Source organism: Cyanistes caeruleus, chromosome 17 (assembly GCF_971803275.1).
Source record: "Cyanistes caeruleus chromosome 17, bCyaCae1.hap1.1, whole genome shotgun sequence".
NCBI lineage: Eukaryota > Metazoa > Chordata > Aves > Passeriformes > Paridae > Cyanistes > Cyanistes caeruleus.
In genome coordinates this window covers 12,009,627-12,030,636 of record NC_141717.1, presented here as the reverse complement: position 1 = coordinate 12,030,636, position 21,010 = coordinate 12,009,627, and the positions used below count along the sequence as shown (strand labels likewise).

At 45.0% G+C, this 21,010-nt stretch overlaps 1 protein-coding gene across 6 annotated transcripts in view; it reads left to right on the top strand.

Annotated features, from left to right (window-relative positions):
- The window catches only part of MAD1L1 (mitotic arrest deficient 1 like 1), a 346,167-nt gene that overhangs the window by 244,182 nt on the left and 80,975 nt on the right, over positions 1-21,010 (top strand). For all 6 annotated transcript variants that reach the window (XM_023936806.2, XM_023936807.2, XM_023936808.2 and 3 more), the window contains one exon: positions 11,695-11,885. In XM_023936806.2, coding sequence (XP_023792574.1) covers positions 11,695-11,885 — 191 coding nt within the window. The remainder of the gene's footprint in view (positions 1-11,694; positions 11,886-21,010) is intronic.

Sequence of the window (21,010 nt, the reverse complement as noted above, 5' to 3'; positions counted from 1 at the left end):
TGCAATTGTCCATCTCTGTTTTCTCATTCTTCCAAACACCACTCTTTAATTATTTGAATTAATTTTTTAGATATCAGAGCGATTGACTCAGTCTTGAAATCTTTCCCATATTCTCTCTCTGAAAATTTTTCCTCTGCCTTTTTATTTAATTACTTATTATGGATTACCCTTTAAGCTAACTTTGTGAAGTCACTGCATGCTCTTATCTCCTCGTGGATCTATTCTGTCCTCAGCTGTATTATTGTACATATTGTCTGTGGGCTTGTACAATGTCCTGTGTGAATGTGTTACAGCAACATGAAGTCTAACTCTGGACAACATCTCCTAGATGATGCAGAGAAACTTTTAAAAACATCAGTGAGGAAATGAACACACTAAAGTGCTCCATTTTGGACCATTATGTGCTCTGTGGATGTTGCTTGAGCTTGAAACAAGCAGAGCTCATAATTTTTTTAGTATGTTTATAGGTTCTATGAAAAGTCTGAGCTTAGAGTTGTCGACAATACGCACCCAAAAGTGCAGCAGTAGTGTGTTCTTCTTTCCCACCATCAAACAGGAAACTTGCTCAGATTTCTTGTGCTTCTCTGGCTCCAAAGAGATCTCTAATCATGGGTTTTGGTGTTTAGAAGAATTCCCATCAAAGTAACAAGAGGTATTTTTCACGGAGCCGAAGGTAACGAGGTGGTTCAGCACTAGCAAAAGTATTTCACTGGGTAAGAGATTTCCACTTTTATCTCTGAAGTCAGATTTGCTTTTATTGTTGGTGGTGATTTGTTGGTTTTTTTTGGTTTTTGAATATCAATTTGACATCCCAAGGTTACGATCCCAGGGTTACATCCCTGGTTTCTTGGGTGTATTTTCTGGTCAGAATGTGGAATTAGCAGCTGCTGGAGCATCACTTAATGGGATTTAATTCCCCCAGGCCAGCTTGAATGGGCCTCTGAGCAACCTGATCCAGAGAGTGGCCTCCCTGTGTGGAACAAGATGATCTTTAAAGTCCCTTAAAATCCCAACCATTTTGTGTTTCTGTCTAACTGGAAATGGCTCATGGCTGAATGTCATCAAAGGACACACAGCAGAACATCACCGTCTTCCCTGAAGAAATTTGTGTGACTGAATCTCTTGGTCTTTCTTGCACAGGCAGGGACCTTACTCATTTCTGTCAAGAGCCATGAGTAATTGCTTTCTTGGAATTCCACAGGATTTCTGCTCTTTGCCCCACTCCATCCATGAACATCAGCCAAGCAGAAGCTGGTTCTTGGGTTGTATTATAAGATGTAACCAGGAGTTACACAACAATCCCAGGAATAGAACACTTGGCTACCTTGCGTTTGTACTGTCCTTGGTGTTTCAAATTCTTGGAAAACCCAAATATACAAGACCTAGAAATCAGCTGGATTTCTGCAGCTGGAACTGGTGCTGGAGTCATTCTTCCTCTGGGACTTCTCTTGTAAATACCAAGCTTCTTCCCAGGATAAGTCTGCAGAGTTGATGTCTTGTTTTCTCGTGTCATAATCAAGACTTTTAGCTTTCTTTTGAAGATGTGTTCCTAATGCTGGTATAGAGATGAACAAAACTGAAGGGAACAAGCATGACTTTGCCTCTACTTTTGTGTTTGTTTCCAATTAGTTCATTTTTTAATCTGTTCCATGTTCTCTTGTCCTGAGAAAGCAGTTTTCCTGGTGAATATTGTGTCTCTTGAGCTTCCAGCTGCTTTGCTGGGACATAGCCACCCAGTAATCTCCTTGGGAATAATTGCTGGTGTCTTTTCAGATAATTCTTGTGAAAGGTGACAAACTGCTTGCCACAGTGAGATGTTAATAACACAGAGATGCCCTTTGTTTGTAAGCTGGTGCAGAAATCACCTCATGCAGTTGCTTGAAAGTCAGACTTCTGATGGTAAGAAGTGAGGAATGGATCCATTCATTTGCATATAATTCCAGGCCTTTTGTGTTATCTTTAGTGTAAACCATACAATTTCCATCCCAGTGGGGAACGTGTGCTCATAATACAGAGGGACAGGAACATGGACTCGCTCTCAGCAGGAATCAGGGTTAAAGACATGTCATCTGCTAAAAAGGAGGAAAACATGGTCTGCAGGAACTACATCAAGAGAAACAGCCATGGAAAATCAATGAATCCAAGTTATTAGACCAGCTCAGGGGAGACCATGTCCCCTCTGAGTAGGCATCAGAGAAAGGGAGGAATCTGTGTCCTTCTAGGGCTGTATTGAGCTGAACTGTCCCTGCCTCTGCCCCAAATCCTAACCAAGACTTACTGCATATTTTTCTTGTAATCAGAGGCTCTGTTTACCAGCCAGATCCACTGCAGCTGTCTGAGGTGGACATCTCTGTGGCACTGAAATGAAACTCTTAGAAACTTCAGTCTGCAGCTGACTAGCACGTTCCCAGTGTAGGTTTCTCAGCTTTTTCATAAAGAGGTGATGCATTTTTGAAAACAAATGGCATAAGTGCCTCTGTTCTTTTGCAATCTAGAGGCAGAGAGGTCCATTAATACTTATTTTAGCTTTTCTGTTCTTCCTTCTCTTTCTCGGTAGCCAGAAGGTCTCTCTCAGTAGGCAGTCGGTCCTAATGATGAACTTTACAATTAGAGCCCTAGTGCCCATCTTCCAAAATTTCTAATAAAATTGCATGAATATTTAATACCCAATTATTAAATATTTAAAAATTGAAAACTATACTGGCTTGGAAGTTAGCACGTGATGAATAATTCAGGATCAGGAGAGAAGACTTGGCATTTGGGCTGAGACAGATGTTACCTTTCCTGTCTCCCTGCCCAGAGATGATTTTGGTGTCCTCCAGCTTTGGCATGGTTTGTGGACATTGCTTGGAGACATCGAGCCTTTACCTCTTGGCCCAGAGTACCAGCACAGGGTTAAGGGAAATAACCCTCCCTTGTTCATACTGAGGTCTCAGACTCTTGCAATGGAAATAGAGGCTGGAATAACATGATTGAAAGCCTGGTTATCCAGGAGATGGCTCTGTTTCCAAACATCTTTCATGCTCCAGGGAAATAAGTTTGCTTGTCTTTACATCTATGTCACAGTCCTGCAGTTCTGTTGTTTGAAAGTCCTTTTTCCCCTCTTGCTCTGCTGCTGCTCCACTCTGAACCAGCGCTCCATTCCAGCATGAGCATCTTTAAAGGATTGTTTTCATAAAGTGGACACCAGACAATGAAGTAGAACATGAAAAATATGCCAATAAAAACAGGGCAGAACCTGCTATCCCGTGAGAGGAGGTCTGGGGCACTCAGAAGAGTGCTCAGAGGAAACATCTGATGTGATTCTCGAGCAGAGTGCCTTTGGGTCCTGCTGCAGGAGCACAAAGAGCAGGGAGAAGGGTTTGGGAAAGGTTTGACTAGTTGGCATCGAGAGAGCTTTCATGCCAGGAGCAATACATTTACAGTGCCAATACTTCAAAACACTATTCAGGGGATAAACTGGGGAGGAAAAAAGGATTGAATAGAAGGAGCAAGTGGAGGCTTTTTAGAGCTTAATTTCCTTTGGAACAAAAGCCCTAAAACAAACTCCACAATCTTCTGCCATTAAAAACACAAGAAATGTGGCGTGCTGCAGAGCCTTGCCTTTCTCTGTTGCAGTGCCATTGTGTTCTCCCAGCTGGCTGCAGCCTGTGCATTTTCCTGGCTGTGCCCTGCAGTGCTCAGTGCCCATGGGGCCATTGGCTGACCTTTCTGAGCCACCCCACGGGGCAGGGTACAGTGTCACAAAAAACGGAGTTCTGGAGATGGGAATCAGGTTATAATGACTGTGAGGAGTCTGTGTATGGGCAGAAGGGCTTGTTGACAGCCATGCTCCCAGTCAGGGACTGCAGGGTTGAGAGTTTGGTCTGTGCATCCCAAATCAGAACTAAAGGGTACCTGTATGATGCCCTACGTCTGTCTTACATCACAGAGTTGTTTGATAGGGATTTCAGACATGGGAGGAACCTTGTGAGGCATTTGTTAGTTCTGTATTTTGACTGTCTGCCTGCAAAGCCACAAACTTTGTGTGATGTGAGCACAGCCTTTGCAGTGCAGGGAACAGAGGGAGACAAGAAACTGTAACATAATCCTGGACACTACCGCTGAGTCAAAATAGCATTTCCATGAGTCTCAGCACCTGAATTTGACTATAGAAAGTTCCATGAGTAAGAGCAGAATGGCTTTGCTCCTGGGAAGGCTTGAAATCATCTCCTGCCAGCGGTGGAAATCTCCCGTTCACAGCTTTGGTGTGAGCATCATCAGCTAATAGACTGTGAAGCACTCTCTAATGCATGATTGAATATTGTCCACCCTGTGCTGTGAATTACTAAAGCTCCTGCAAAAAGTCTTCACTGTGAGAGAGAACAAATCGCTATTTCTGGAGTTGTTTTTCTCATTTGGTTTAATAGCAGATGTTGGTTGCTTTTTCAGAGGTTTAAATGCTTCCAGTGTTTTGGGGTAGTACAGAGAGCAGTGATGTGCCAATGGAAACAAAATAATGGGCAGAGTGCAGGGGAGGTGATAGGCAGAGGATAAATGAATCTATTAGATGCTTCTGCAGACCACCCTGTCTAATTAACAATGCATATTATATATGTTAATTATATAGTTCTTAGGATTAATCTTTTCATTAGACACTTGAGTGGTTTCAAAGCACTCTTTTTCTTGGAAGCAACTTAGTGGAGAAGTGATTTTCCTTCATCTGACAAGTGGTACAAGTTATGCCCCTGTTTTTTGCTACCTGACTTCCCTGAACTACAGCCCATGAAAAGTCCCACTGACTTTTTTTTTTTAAACTCCAAAATAGATTACCTGGAAAACATATAGGCTGGAAGACTTATGCCTGAGATTTTCTGGCTAGTTCTAGAAGCAGAAGTACTTTGCTGTAAACTGAAGTGACACAGTGTATTTGTGTTTTTAAGGTGAGGCTGTATTTGCATCCGAAGTTAATGACTTGCTGCAGCTCTGGCTGACATCACTTTGTTCTGAGAAGTGCTGTTGGGCTGTAATTGCCATATGGAAGGGAAATGTGGCTGGCAGAATTTAATCATGGTTTGGAAGGTGGAGGGAGATGTCTTCCTGCTTGGGTCACGATTTATGACCAGTGTGACCACCCTCATTTCCAAACTGTTTTTGCCATGTCATGCTAATAGATGAAGTCCATCTTGGGCAATAAATAGTTCTCCTTTGGTTAATTTCTCCTGTGTCTGGGGTGTGTGTTGCTGCCCCCACTGAGTTCTGTGTCCTGCAAGCAGGCTGCTCACATCATTACAGCCACAGATTTTAGTGGTACCCAGGGTCTCTTCACACAACACTGTGCTGCCTCCACTGAGAACAGCTGCAGGGGTGGCTGAGGAACTGAGCTGAGCTTCCAAAAGCCCAATTATTTCCTGCCTGCCCCCACTCCAAAACTGCCACCAAGGAGAAGAAGGACAGAGAAAGCTCCAAGCAGTGCCCAGACTGGGATGCCCTGAGAGAACCTTTTGCTCAGTGGTGGTTCACTGGCCAACTTCAGGTGTGCTTGAGTTTTGCAATTTGGTGTTGTAATCTGGGCCTTAGCAAAAGGAAGAAAAGAAAATCACCCTTTACTTGATCCTGCCCCATGTTCTGTGTGTGTGTAGGTACTGCAAGAGAGAGTTCATGCTTGTCCACAGCTTCCTCTCTTTGGTCCTCAGTGTCCTGCTGCTCTCACCTTGCCCTTCCAGTGTCCTCAGCTGCTTTCTGCAAGTTATCAGAGGATAATTAATCATGGACTTCTTTCCAAGAAGAGGTGCCTTTGTAAAGGTACATGGGTTGTCTGAAATGGGGCCTTCAGCCAACCATCTTCAGTGAAGAGAAACATCTGGGAAAGTTGTTTTTTTAGTGGAGAGTTCTCGGGCAGTGCAAGAGCTGCAGCTGGTCATGGTGGTGGAGACCTTTACTTGTGCTGTGCTGCCTTTGAAAACTCTCCCCAGAGCTGCTGGAAGGGCAAGCTGGTGGCTGAAAGGGGGCTGGGCAGTGCATTGAACCATATGGTACATACACGGTTTAAAAATAAACCAATGTTGACTGATCAAATAAATACCACTTAGGTTTCAAATTGAACAGCCAGTGTGGTCTGTTGAATATAAAACTGTTTTTACCTTCAAGAAAAGTTATAATTCATGGCTGTAATGTCACAAATTTCAAGTTTTGCAGAGAGCAGCGTGAGGCTGCCAGACTGTAAGGTCGAGCAGGGGTGGTGTGGGGCTGTGTGGTCCCACTCCCCCAGGGCATAAAACACGCCTATAAAATCTAGCAAAGCGAATTTTATTTCTCAAAAGCAATGGTCGTAAACTTGCCTACATCAGGAAATGTTCAGCTCTTCTCCTATTAGCCTTTATTTAACACGATACAATTTATTTTTATGTTGTGCCCTTCACAGAATATCGCAGAACTCTTTTCAGACTTTGCTGCTCCTCATAAACTGAGGCTGGCAAAGAAAATTTCAGCTCGGGGTTTGAGCAGGGGAATGACTGGCAGGGTCCCAGAGAGAAAGATGGGAAGGACAGACCTGCAGTGGATGGATTAATTCAAACCAGTTTGGGGTGCAGGGGGGTGATTAAGGGGTGCCACTGCAGGGCAGCAGCTCCTGCAGATGGAGGAGAATAAAGGTAATTGTGTCTTGCTGCTTGGAACTGAGAAAAGTGTTTCCTCTTCCCATTGTGGACCTTGTGTGAACAAGGTGGTTCTGACATCCCTTCTGTAAGCTGGAAAGAAAATTTAGGCCATCTCTTGTTTAAGTGAAGCAGGGTTGGTGACAATGCAGTCCAGGGCACTGTTGGGTGGTGTCTGTCTTGAGGCACCCTGGCAGGGTCAGCAGGGACAGGAATTGATGTGTAAATTCTTTATCCTGTGTGTGCTGGAGTGAGTGACCCCCAAACATGTCACTGAAGGAAAGTAACCTTTAATGGAGAGTTAGGAAGGACTGCAGGCCTTTCTGAGAGAGATGTATGTTAGCTGGGATTGCAGCTGAATTAATGCAGCTACATAGCTTGTGGCATCTTTGAGGATGGGCAGAACAAATTTGTATTTTCCTGGAATAGAGTAGTGATACATTGAATTTCATGCCACTTTTGGCATGCTCAGAGTCACATTGTTTCCTCCTCTTTCCCTGCGGAAAAGGCTAAGCGTGAATTTGGTTTTCTTTGGTGTAGAGGCTGCAATTGTTATTGATTGACCTGGCTGAACTTGGAGCAAGAGCCAGAGCTGTGGTATTTCCAGGCTGCTCTGAACAGTTTCAGATGTAAGGAGTCTCAAAGCAATGGAATAAAAAGCAGTGACATTTCCAATATGAGACCAAAAAAGCCCAACTCATATTTTATTTATTTATCCAAAATAGTTTGAATTATTCATTAAAGTCAGTGTAAGTGTGTGAAAATACAAGGTGTTTCAAGGAGTATCATTAGGAGGAATTAATCATTTGGCAATATTAATTTTCTAACAGATTAATGATTTTTTATTTCAGTGAGGATATTTTTTCCACATCAAGCTCTTCAGGACAGGCAACTTTTCGTACATATTCTCAGCCTGAATACAAAGGAGATGGGACAGTATTTCTATATATTTTCCTGTTCTCTGTTCTCTTTTACTTTTTTATTTTAATCAGGCCAGTTGTTAACCCCAACCAAGACATGGCCTGCACAACCTCATGCTTATTTTCTCAGTTCTTATTTGTTTCATAAACTTGGAGATGCTTTGGCATCCCTTCTTTGGGATGAAGGGTGTTTTTGGTGTGATCTTCCCTATCCATGGCCTCTGCAACTTCTCTCACTTGTGTTGTGCAAGTGGAACAAAGCCAAATGCAGGAACTCAAACAGGTTCTCTAAATACAGAGATTCTAGTTTTCAAATGCTGTCTTTTAAAGATGTAATTAAATCTAATTCTCCAAACAATGGGAAAGATCTGAATGGATCAAGATGTTCAGTTTTCTGTAGGTGGTAGATAAAGGGGTGGACACATCAGTGCTGTCACTGGAGCCCAGCTCTGCCACTGCACCTGACCCATCATCCCAAAAGGATTTCCCTCTGTTCCATGGCCTCTGTGGCTGTGCCTTAAGCACAGCTGAAACAGCTGAGCTGCACTCTGTGCAAGTGATGACTTGTAAATCAGTTTTTCCTGACTGTGCTAGAAATTTGGCGGGAATTAGCGGAATTAGGTGAGGCTTAAGAATTAGCGTTTCCACAGCTTTGAGTTCAGATGCAGAGCAAACAATGAGCTGCCTTTTAGCTGAACATCTTCACTTGATGGGGGATATATTAGAAAGATTAATTACTGTCCCCAAATGCATGCACGTGCTGCTGTCCTGCTGGCTGGGTGCAGGGACTCTGTGGTGCCAGGTCTGTACTTGGACAGACCCATGGTGCAGAGGCTCTGTAGGTACCCTAAAAATTGACATTCTTTGCCATTTTAGACACCCCAAGGTGGCTGAGATGTTGGCCTGGGCTGGCTGGTATCACACAGAACCTGCAGAACTATGCTGGAAAGGTATGAACGATATCCTAGGACATCTTGAACAGCTTTGTCTCAGCAGTGGGATCCCATCTGAATTCTCTCAGGTCTCAGTTTCCCTTCCTCTGAAGTTACTCTTCCGTGGATCCTGCTCATGGTGTGCTTTCTTGGTTGTGTCAGCAGATCCCTCAGTGGGGAGCAGTCCCAGTGCTGTGCTGTCCCGAGTTAAACCAGGAATAGACCCGGGTTGAATTGTTCCCAGGGGATAAACACTGCAGGAGGGAGGCACCAGCAGCTGTGGCTGAGCTACTGAGGACTGCAGCTTAATTGGGCGTAAAGGAAGAGCAATCTCTGTTTTACAGTCAGGGTTCAATGGACCTTTCACTGGGGGCAGCTGCAAATCAGGCGTTCCTATCGTGTCCCTGTGCCTGCTTGGGTTTTATTCCTGTCCCTAAGCTCGAGAATCCCTGTTGGGCAATGGCTGAGGGAGTCAGGAAGGGATGACAAGGCTTTGTCCCACCCCTGGCACATTCAGCTGCATCTCCATTAGCAGTTCCCGAGCTCAGCACCTTGTGCCAGTGGCTGACACAAGGCATCTCTGAGGAGCAGATGAGTTTTTCATGCAGATGAATTCCTCCAGCCAGGACACCAACACTGCCGCAGGCTCTGGAAAGAGGGCCAGGAGGAGCAGCAGGGAGGCGACAAGGGCAGCCGGGGGTGAAGGCTCCCTGGTACTTCAGTTGCACTGGAAAGCCCCAGATTTCTTGCATGAAAGAGTGATTGTAGTCAAAGTTTTTCCCTTTCTCACCCTGAGGGTAGTGGAGGGAAGCAGTTGCCATCACTCAGTTGCAGAGTCAGAGGGTTGTTTAACTGGGCCAGCACTGTTGGGTGGGGGTGAGGATGCTCCTGGTGGTCCCTGGCAGGACCAAGTCTGAGAGACAAAACAGTGGAAAAGGCACTAACTCTTCATAAATAACGAAAGCTGTTCAAGGAGTTAATGAATTAGGGTGCCATCCACCTCCAAGGTTATAAAAGTTGGGAAAGGCAACCTCTGAGATGCAGCAGGAAGAGGCAGATTTACTTTTCCAAGGCTAGGCTGCATTTATTAGGGAAAAAAAATATTGCTATTGGACATGGGCAATATATTAAAGGCAGGGCTGTGTCTGACAGTGACGAAATGTTATTTACCACTGCAGTGTGGTCACTGAATTTTTACTTTCGTATATAGGATTTTGTCCTTAACAGTTGCATAGCTGAATGAAAACTGAGAATGTCCAGGTCAGAGCCACCCATTAACCTCCCAATTTCAGAGGATGATTACTTGATTAATCAAAGATCAGTACAGCTAAGATGATGGGTAAAGGGTTGTAATAATCCAGAGAAGGGTTGAGTTAATCACACATTGATAAGTTGCTGTGAGTGGGAAGGTGGGTGGTCAGAAAAGAGCCTTTTTGAGCTCATGAGAAGGGACTGTGTGTAAGACAGAACCCTTTGTGCCATTAAGGGTGGTTTGGACATTCTCTACTTACTTTACATCCCCCTACAACTGGGAGGTTCCCTGTATAGCAGGTTTTTAATGAACCAACTGGTGATGTTCCCCATGACTGGTTTGCTCCTTTCATAAAGCAAGATGCAGCTGGGGGATGCTCAGGGTAAAGGCAATCATTGCTTGTGCATCGCCACCAGAGGCTGCTCAGGAAGGTGGAGCTGGGTTTGCTGAAGGTAAGGAGCTGGCCAGTGTAAACTCTCCTTGTGTGGATGCTCTCACTCAGAAGTAAAGGGACATGTTGTTCTCTTTAACCATTAAAGAGTTCCTGTCCTTGCCTGGGGATTAAACTGAGTTGGATTAAGGCCAAAGTACTTCTGAGCAGGGGCATCCTCAGTGGCATTTAAGGCATTTTAACTTAACACATTGAATTATCCTTTTGTTCCACCCACTGTGCCTAACCAAGGCAGTGCAGGAGATGAGAGGTGACTGGCATTCTCCTGGTGTGCCTGCAGCTGCTCAGAGGTGAATGTTGCTGCTGAGTCCATGGCCTTGCAGTTTTCATCCCACATCCTCCCTGCACTGTGCCTGGGAGGCCAATGCAAACACTTCCCTGCAAGTACTCAAGCAAAAAAAAAATTCCAGCTCACTTGGGAAGTGATAATGTTTTAGTATGGGCTCTATAAACCCAGCCAAAAAACATTCCTCATATTCCAGCAGTCACCTTGCTGTGAAGTTCCTGCTGTCCTGCTGCTGGACCTGAACTAGCTAAACTAAAGACATTATGGGCTACAAATGCTGCAGTTATGTCTCTGATCACAGCACCAAGCCTTAAACTTCAGAATGACAAAGAGGTATTTGACTGGGGAAGTCTATTTGTTTGCTGTTAGAAAGACTCTCAGGATTTTTCCTAACCCTGGACTGCAGTGTTGATAAAACAGGCTGACTTGGGAGACATCTCTAGTGTATATTAAAGTAAAGCCAATCTCTGTAATTAATGGGATGATAAATCGAGGTTTAATTACTCAGAAGGCACCTTGGGTGAAAGATTCATGGTAATTGCTGTGTATCCTCTTGAAGGATTCACAGTACTGGCAGCTCCCTTTGTAGCAATAAAACACAGGGTGAGTGGCAGGCAGTCTCCCAGGACCTCTCTGATAGGGACTAGTCCAGTTAAGGTAGTAAATGCAAAGAGGCAGAGGAGCTCTCCAGGCTTTTTATCACAATAAAAGCCCCTTCCCAAAACCTGAGTGTGTCAATTTGAGATCAAAGCACCTACCTCAAATCTCCTCCATTGGAGGAGATTTCCCTTGCAGGCAGCTTCCTCCTGATGCAACCATAGGGAGGCGTATTTTGGACCATTTTCCCACTCTATTTCTTTGTGTAGAGGAGCACCCTTCACTTGGGTTCTGTGTAGAAAACAAGTCGTGTGCATGTGGGGAAACGGATGCTATGGCTTTGAATTTTTGTAGTGTGTTGTTAAAAGACTGGATGAGCAAAAGAAAAATCCATCCTACCAAGACATGTCTGTTTTCCTTACTCCCCAGGTTTTACTATCTTTTGGTCTGCTGGGGCCAGGAGGAGAGGCATCCAGCTTGCTTCTTTCTTTACTCTGCCTGCTTAATTCACTTTTTAATTAACCTTTTCAATTCACTCAGTTTGGCTAGCACCATAAATACAGCACAAGGGCTCTGTGCCGGTGACATATAAGAAAGTACCCGTTTTCTTCCCTTACCCAGAGCTGAAGAAGCAAGTGGAAAGTGCAGAACTGAAGAACCAGCGCCTGAAAGAAGTTTTCCAGACCAAGATCCAGGAGTTCCGCAAGGTGTGCTACACACTCACGGGGTACCAGATCGACATCACCACGGAGAACCAGTACAGGCTCAGCTCCATCTATGCCGAGCACCAGGGGGACTGCCTGCTTTTCAAGGTAGGTCTGTGCACCCCTGGCTGCACCTGCTTCTTTGGGTTCATGGTTTTCAACGTGTCAGGGTGTATTTGCTCTTTCTCAGTGATTAGACTGGAAAATCACTGCCCCCTGCTACGTGGCAGAGTGTTCCTCGTGAGGGAAGTAAAGATCCTTTCTTCTGTTAAAAAGTAGGAGGTTTGACATCTGGTCTCCCACTTATATATCAAAGTCTGGAGTAAAGAGAAGAGACTATATATGCATAAAACCTCAGGCATCTGGCCTGGCACTTCACCTTTTTATATTATCAGTTATATGCCGCAGTAATAAAACCTTATGTAACCATCAAGGCTCATCATTACTTCACTATGAGATATATGTCCCTATGTCTTTTTACCATCCTCTAGCTTGTCTGCGTGTCATCATCTTGTCTTTATGTAAATTGGAATCCCTTTTGAGCAGCAACTCATCCTGGTGTGTGTGAAGTGCCATTTATGTGAACGGCACAGACGAGTAGCAATAACAGTCTGTCTTCTGTCTGTCAGGTGATGTTGCTGGTCTGGCTGGGTGGGCTGTGAGGCTGTACCATGACAGAGGGGTTGTTTTTCTGCTGTGTTGCCTTCCAGATGAAGCTGGAAGCATTAGATGCATTAGAGAGCTGAGGTGTGACGTTAGAAGTCACCCAGATGTTAAGTCCTGTCTTTATTTAGGTTGGTTCAAGTGCCAACAGCCCAAGTTTACAGGTCAGTAGGAAAACTTTCTTCTCTGTGGCAAACACAACAGCACTTAAAATTATACCTGCCTCCCACTGATCCTCCCTAGGGCAAATCTCCTTTATGAAGGGGTTTGGAGGTGTTCAGTACAGGAGGGAACTCTGTAGCAGAAAATGAGGAAGTTCTGTTTCTGCAGACCTACAGCTGTGTGCCACGTGTGGATGGCTGCAAGATTCTTTCTCTGCATAACAGGACAAATATTTTCCCATTCTGCTATTTTAGTGCCTCAGGAAAGAAAATAAAACAAATAAAACCCAACAAATCAAGCAAGTGAGGGTATGTATAAGATAGCACCTAGTAAAACTTTAGTAAAACTAGGAAAATATCCCCAAAACAGTCACATTGCTTGGTCTTAGGAGAATTCTGGATGAGCTGGGGCACAGGACAGTAAGAAATTAAAGCCCTGTGCCCAGGGAAGAGAATAATTCTGTTGGTTTTAAGGTGCTGCTATAGAATCCTGAAAACAGTTCTCTGTTGAGATGGTGCAGTGCTGCTCTAACACCTCCAGAGAGCTGTGCTCACACCTGTAGTGTTAAACATTTAATGAATGAAACTTCAGCAGACTCCTGGAGGTGTCTGTTGGATGCCATGGCTGGACAGTACAAGTTGCAGTTTTTTCTTTACTACAGGAGAGATGGCATACTTGGAGAAAGTTAAGAAAATGTGAGAAAATTCTGTGTTGGCCACATGCATGAGAAATGGCAGCTCAGGAACTTGTCTTTAGTAGAAAGAAACTCTCCTTGGTGAAATGGCAATATAAATAATTTATATGCAGGAGAGGGGATACAAAAGTACAGATTTCTCTCTCTGCACATTTCTTAGAGCCAGGAGTAGGTAATTTATTGATTCTTGGAATTCCTCAGCCTCTCTTATCTCACCACCTCTCTCTGGACAAGAGGAGCAGATTTGCTAATTACAACATGAACAAGAAAATTTCAGACTCTTTCTCCCTGTTCAGTAAATCGCAGACAATTCCCACCGACTGCAGCTTTGAATAGTAGTAGAATATAAACAACAAATTATTTCCTTGCTGAGTCCAGGCAGCTGGTTCTCATATATGTATGAAGGCTTGAATCCTGACTACAGCTTCTAGCAGGGTTGTGTGTTTATGCTGTGAAATTTCTGAGCCATAGCAGACTGTGGGTGTTTGTGTGCATTTCATTAACCCAGAGAGGTCACAAAGCATGGATGCTATTTGTATTTATTCTGTTCAAGCAGTTTATGGAACAGGGTCTATATAATTAAACCAGAGAAGTCCCTTGGCACTTTACAAGCTTCTGTAGTTCGGCTGTAAACTTTAAAAGCATATTTCAGTAGCACTGCTGGTGGCATTTAATTTTAAGTGAGGGATGCAATAGGAGCTCCTGTAATGTAACCCCTTCAAAGCTAAATGAAGATGAAAGATGTGCTTGGTTTTCCTGGCCAAGGTGTGCTGTTACTATAGTGGAGCTTATTATCTACCTGCTGTATGTGTCCAGGCAGCTTGCATTAATTGGGATTACAGCTCCTGTGAAAGGGTTAATCACAGTGCTGTGCTGGGAATGTCAATGACTGCATCTATAAATGAGCACTGAATTCCAATGAAACCATACCAGTATTTATTTGTGATCCCTATTGGTGCAACAGATGAGCTCATCAGCTTGAAGGATGTCCCAGTGATTTTCAGCCCCTCTGTGAGTGCGTGGGCAGAAAGGCACATCTCAGCCTTCAGGGCTCGCCCCCCTTTGTTTGCTCCTTTTTATTGTTTCAATTAAATGCTGTGGAAAGGCTGTTACAGATTCCTCACCAGGAGTTTAGATTCTGCTGATTTTTTTTGTGAGCTGTAATGCATTGTAGCTCCTGGGGCACTCGACAGTTTCATATTCCATTCCTGTTGCTGCTCCATTAGATGTGTCCAGCCGTGGTGCAGACTTTGTGCTCTGTGTGATGGTGTGCCTAGACCAGCCCACTCATCAGATATCCAGGAGCTGCCTCAACTCCCTTTGTAACAAGCCATTAAAGATACCTGTTCAAACAAACAAACATTGCTGGGGAGTGTCTGGATCAGCTTATCCAGCTCGGAATGAGGAGGTGGCAGATCAGGCTGTCACTGCCTGGCCAGGTGTACATTGTGATGTTTATCCTTGGCTCTGGCTTTGTCCTGAATGGGAGTAAGGAAATGAGGCCTTTAGAAAGGCAATGACAATTGTTTCAGATGAAGAAAGTCCTTCAGTAAACAGAAAGACTGGTCAAATTTGAAGAGGAGATGATTTGGAGACACTTGTACAAATGAACAAACAGTGGAAAGAAATTAAATCGAAGGCTTTTTTCTTTCTGTGTGCCCAAGGACATAGTCCCAGCCAAAGCATTTGAAGTCAATGAATTTAAAAGAAAAAGAGTAGAAATCCTTTTATTTGATAGACCCTATGACTTCAAGGAACTACTGAGAGCAGGAGGCCACTGCATTTTCTGAAATGTTAAGATATCTTTGTGGACAAATAATAATATCTAGTGTTACATTAGATATGTACATTTACCTTAAGTAGGGACATTCAGAGGTCTCTGCTTGGAGGTGTAAAGGCAGCTCCTTACCATAGAGGTTAGGAAGAGACATTCCCCTTCATGCTGCTTGTTTTTTGGCTTGGGTATACAAATGATTTTGCTGCTTCTGTACTTGGCAACATTCAAGTCCATCCTCTGGAAATGGGAATAAAGACTTGAATGAAGAAGAGGGAGCAATCTGTTCTTGATTATTCTCAATGCTTCAGGTAAACTGTTTCCAGTGTTGCAGTGTGAATGTGGGGCTGGTCACTTAGAAAAGATCCTGGGCTAAACAGGTAATCAATCAGATCCTGTGAAATTGTCAATGTTGGCAACCTTTCTGGTGTCAGATTCCTCTGCTTAGAAAGGAGTGCTCAGATTTCTTGATAATTCATACCTAAATTATTTGGGTCTAAATTGTTTGGGAAGGAAGTTAAAGCAGACAAACTCTTTCCATTGTCACAGTGGTGTTATGTGTCTGAGCTCATAAATAATCCTGGCCACAAGGCTGCCTTTAGACAGATATTTTCTATATCCTCAGTGCTTAGTCTTGTAGAGCACAGAATTTTCTCTGATTCCAGGTCTCACCCATGTTGTTATTTTCTGTCAAAATTATTAAATGAAAACCCAAATACCAGCAGTAGTTCATTGAAGAGCATTGCCAGGTTGATAAGCTGTATTCCTTGAGAGAGAATACCCTAGATGACAGACAGCAAACAAAACCAGAAGCATCTTGACATAGCTTGAGAATGTGGCCTGCTCCAGGGCTGGCACTTCTTGCTGCAAAATAAAACCTTTATTGGTGTCCTGTTGGATTGGTAATACAGCCATAAAATGAAGTAAAATTAACAGCTTCTCTACAACCTGATGAATTAAAAAGCTGTGCAAAGCTGGTGTGCCCACGCTGTCTTTGCACACCTCTTTAAGGAGTTAAATGCAGAATTAGTTTGCAGATCTGTAAGGGGAACTGTAACTACCAAACTTCAGGGCCACCTGAAAAGTGAACAATTGCTTCTGATGTAGATCACTGTGAGTGCAGAGGCTGAGCATAAGGGTGTAAAAAGGATATGGGATACTTCTTCCCATTGAATGGAAGAAGGGTGTGGTGGAAGGACAGACACCACCTTGAACTGTCCAGTCCTCCTTGCCCCATGGCTTGAGCACCTCACTGTCCTCTTCTGTACTGACCAGGAGTGTAAAACACAGCAGGGCAGCAGTGAGCACAAGATGCAATAATTTAATTCTCTTTTCTTCAGCAGGGAAGTGAGGCTGGATTGGACAAGAAAGAACTTAGAGGCTGTTTTTTAAACACAAAGTGATGCTGACAAACTGCTCGCTGAAAGGGGGAGGCAAAACTCATGTGGTTAAACGTGCAGAGAGAATCTGGTCTGCTGAGATTCCAGCACAGTCTGAGTGCCAGTCTGGCCAGGGAGTGCTGGTAAATGATGTACAGCTCAGAAAAAGCAGGATGCTTAATGCAGGGATTACTTTTATTCTCCTGAGTGCTCTTGTTTCATCTTGAAGCTGACAGCACTGTTGAGAGCTGTGGTTCTTGAGTCCACATTCTTGGCATACCTGCAGGTTCAGTTATTCCTCCTCAAACCTAGCAGAGTGGCTTGGAGAAGCCTGTTCTAGCTGTTTGTTTCTTTTTGTATCTCTATCTTCTCCCCTCCTCTTCACCTTTGATGAGTCTGGAGGGGAGAAGGAAATGACAATTTCGATGGAGAGCTATTCTTCCAGCAGCCTCCTCGCACACTTGCACACACAATCAAAACTAACAATGGGCCTCATCTGTGGAGCAGGCCAGGCAGCAAGAGACTGATTAGGGACTGTAGGCCTCTCTTAACTCCTCATTCTTGCTAATTGCAAGTTATTTAATTTTCATGTTTTGTTTTCAATTTGCTGGTATGGTTGTTGGAGGCTTGATTTCAGCTCAGCCCCGGGGGCGCCGGCCGTCGCTGTGCGAGCGTGGTGCCTTCCTGCTGGATGATTGCTGGGATTCCTGGAAGGGTCAGCAAGCATCCATCCTGGGCTGCACTAATCAGCAGCCTCTAAAAGGAGCTGCTGAGCAACCTATGGTGTTACAGCATCAAATCCTGTGTTTAAACTTCCCACACGTAATTTTTTTTCAGATATCGTAGCAGCCTGTTTTGTGTTAGGACCTAACTTTAATTCTTGCTGCTATCTTCCAATTGCTCTTCTTCATGCTTTTTTTTCTTCCTTACACAGTTTCTCTCTTACTGCATATGCTTCCCTGAACAACTGCCTATTCCCCAGTGCACATTAGGGCTTTTTCTTCTTTTGTTTTTAATGAAGCCAGTCATCTCAAGTACACTGGAAAAATCTAACACAAGGTTTTCCTTTTGACTGCAGAATTTCTGAGCAAAGGCCTGAAGAGGCTGGGCTGAAGCCTTCTTCTAACTGAGCAAGGTGGATGATGCTCCTGCCAATGTCACTGGACTGTTTGAGAATAAATGGATGGTGCTGGTGGAGAGCACAGAGCACCTTTGGGCTGGGGAATTCCCTCCCCTGTTACCTGCCAGGCTGGCTCAGTAGCCATTTCCAGTCTGCTGGCACCACTTGCTCCCCTTCCTGCCATGCCTGTGAGTCTGCCAAGGTAGACCCAGGCACGGAGGTAATTAGTATTGATGATATTGGGGCATTATTCCAGTGACAGACTCTTTCCTGACTAGCAGGAGAATGGGATGGGTGAGGCTTTCTGAAAGCTCAGAGGTTTGTCTTGCTCATGGGTGCATCCTCTCTGTTGGAGTGACTGATGTGTTACCTGGTGAGGCAGATACAAAACCTGTCTCTTCACAGAAGCAGGTCTGCTTTGGGACAGGAAACACGAGGCTGGCTCTCAGATGCCATCTGAGCTTCAGGCTGTCTCTCGTTTGTTTTGCAGTCATCAGCTGCTGACCACCAAGTTGCTTTTGCACTTTCCCTTCCTTTTGCTCCTTCATTCCCCAAGGACACAGCAGTGCCACTGCAGCATTCCCAGGTTTCCCTCCCCACAGAACCCTCCTTGTGCTGGCATGAGCTCTGCCTCGCTGCCTGCACTTCCTTTGGCAAAGGAGGCTGCTGAGCAAAGGCAGCTTTCGAGTTATCCACACAAATTCTTCACCTGACTTCAGCCCCCATCACTGTCAGAACTGCTGATAGCCTCATCCAGGCTGTGACAGGCATCAGCCATCCCAGCTGAAAAGGACCTCACCATCTTTCCTGGGCTTCTAGGAAAGATAGCCTTGGCAGCATTAGATTTACAGTTGGACTCAATCATCTTAAAGGTCTTTTCCAACTTAAATGATTCTGCAGTAACAATAAGTAACAAAATTACTGGAATGCACCTATTTTTTAATAAGTTTGCAATTTATCTCACTTCAAATCCCCTTCATTGAAACATCTCCTATTTAATGAAACAGGAGTGACAGCCTGTGCTTTCTGGGGTGAGTCACATGCACCATCAACGAGCACAGGTCACTGATAAGAATTTAATTAAACCAGAGCATCCAGGCTGGAAGTGCACATCCAGGATGGATGTGGCAAGGTGTGTGGCTCTGGAAGGACATGGGGTGGACACGGGGCAGGTGATGCCTGTGCCCCAACCAGGAGCCTGTGACTCCATCCTTGTGTCATGGGGCAGAGCCGGGCAGCCCTGCCCAGCACAGAGGAGGCAGAGCAGGTCCTGGCTGCCTTACCTGCTCAAATAAAACCCTCTCCCTCTTCTCTCCCCACCACCACGTCCCCAGCACCCTCCTGACTGCAGTTTGCTGAAGAAGAGTGGTTCTTGTGGCTGGCTGTGCCCGGTGTCCCTGTGGGAGGTCTCGGGAGAGGAGGATGTCTGTGTCTGCCTGCTGCTGTGTTTGAACAGCTTACAAAGGACTGTGTGGGCTGGCAGGAATGTGTTTACGCAATGGGAGACGAAGACAGTGTTAAAAAAGGGGATAAAGCAGAGGGAACATAAGCAAAACCCCTCCTGGATCCCTGTTCCCATCTCTGCCACTGAATCGCCACGTGGCTCTAGGTCAGTCAGCCTGGTTTTGTCTGAACCTCTCACCTGGTTGCAGGATATTACAATTTGTGGACTCACAGGGGTTTGGGAAGCTGTTCAAAATGTCCTGTTTTGGGGAAGCTGCATGTGGATGGCTTGGAGATGTAACCAGGGCAGACAGCTTTTTCTTGCACAGCAATGGTTGCAGGAAATTGTCCCTCTGGCACATGGTGCATCCTGAGGGGCCTGGGGCACCACAGGGGCTCTTTCCCTTTTCTGTGGGTGCCCACCACCTCCAGCTGGCATTAGATATCTTCCAAAATGTTTATTTATTTATTTAATTGAGTCTCTGGTAGTTTGAAAAGATGTTCTACTTAGAGGTTGTGTGATCAGCACTCTTTAAGGGGAAGGCAGTGCCTTGGAGCCTGAGCAATGGGGGAATACCAAGCCTCGCTGCAGCACACATGAAACGGGTGTTTTGCAAAGCAGCTTTTGATGCACGCTTGTTACTGTCCCTGGCTGCTCTCTTGTGATTTTGCAGAACATGCAGAGCCGTGTCAGCAAGCCACAACTCGCTGGTCGCTGGCATATGGTTCTGTTCAAAGCTGCACATGAAAAGGAGCAGAAATTGCAGGAGGATTTTATCCTCTTGTGGGGGAAAAGCCTGGAGTTTCTGCTACCCTGCATCTCAGCCGTCTTCCCTGGCTGCTCCACAGTCTCTGCTCTTGTCCTTGGACACGAGGATGGGACAGGTCAGCTCCTGTGCCTTGGGTATGTTCTGCACCTCTGTGCAGGTGTTGCTCCAAGGCAGCACGTTCAGCCAGAGCAAGACTGTCACAGCATCATCTTCTGTGCCATCCCTGTGTGACACATGGTGTCAGGGACTTCTGCAATCCCTGTGGGCCTTTCCTCCACTTGTGATTCCCCATGAACACCCCAAAGCTCCTCTTCAGCAGGCTGTGAGGGCTGGTTGGTGTTGCAGAGGGCATGCAGAGAGAGCCTTGCCCAGGGACTTCAAGATGGCTTTTGCACCACTCCTTCACCTTTTCCCTGTGTGTTCCAGCAACAGGTTTGTGAGAAGACCTCTAGGAAAAACAGCTCTGAGGTGCAGCTGGTAAGATCCAGCAAAGCACCCAGCAGCATGTGAGTGGCCAGGTCATGGCAGCACAGCTCAGCCTGCACAAAGGCACCAGGGGGAGTGGGTGGCAGTCTCTGCCTCTCTTCTGTCTTCAGTAAGCAGCATGTTGTTTAAATACAAATATAATTAGGGCATATCTCTCCTTTTGGAGTTACAGCTACTACCTGTGCTTGGCTGCAGAAGATTTTATGACCTTCTGGGAGGGAAGTGAATGTGTGTTTGTGTGCATAAAAATTGTTCATAAGTATAGAAACATGGCAAAAGATTCCCATGGTGGTGTGGCCCTGGAATAGCTATTGCTTCCATCTGAAAGTGTGTCTGGCCTAATAAAGGTCTTCTCCTTTATTTGTTGTGAATATAAATGCCTGTGTTGTGCCTTTGTGTAGTATTTCAGTTGAAAGAGTTCAGCCTAAATTCAGTTTGGGTGATGAGGTGGTTGGCTCTTTGTCACCACGTTTGGCAGGTGAGGGGGAAGGATGGAGTGAGGGACGAGTGAGAAGCAGAGAATGGGGTGTCATGGTCACAGGTCCCCTTTGGCAGCCAAAGGGATGTCACACTCATCAGGAGTGAGACAGGAGCCAGCATCTCACAGCCATACAATTCCTCTGTCATCCTTGTATTTCTTCCACACTTCACAGCCTAAAAGCTCAATTCTTACATGGTTCTTAACCATGAAGTTGGCACAGCATAAACCAGTTAATGTGCTTTCTCTCAAACTGGCTTGCCA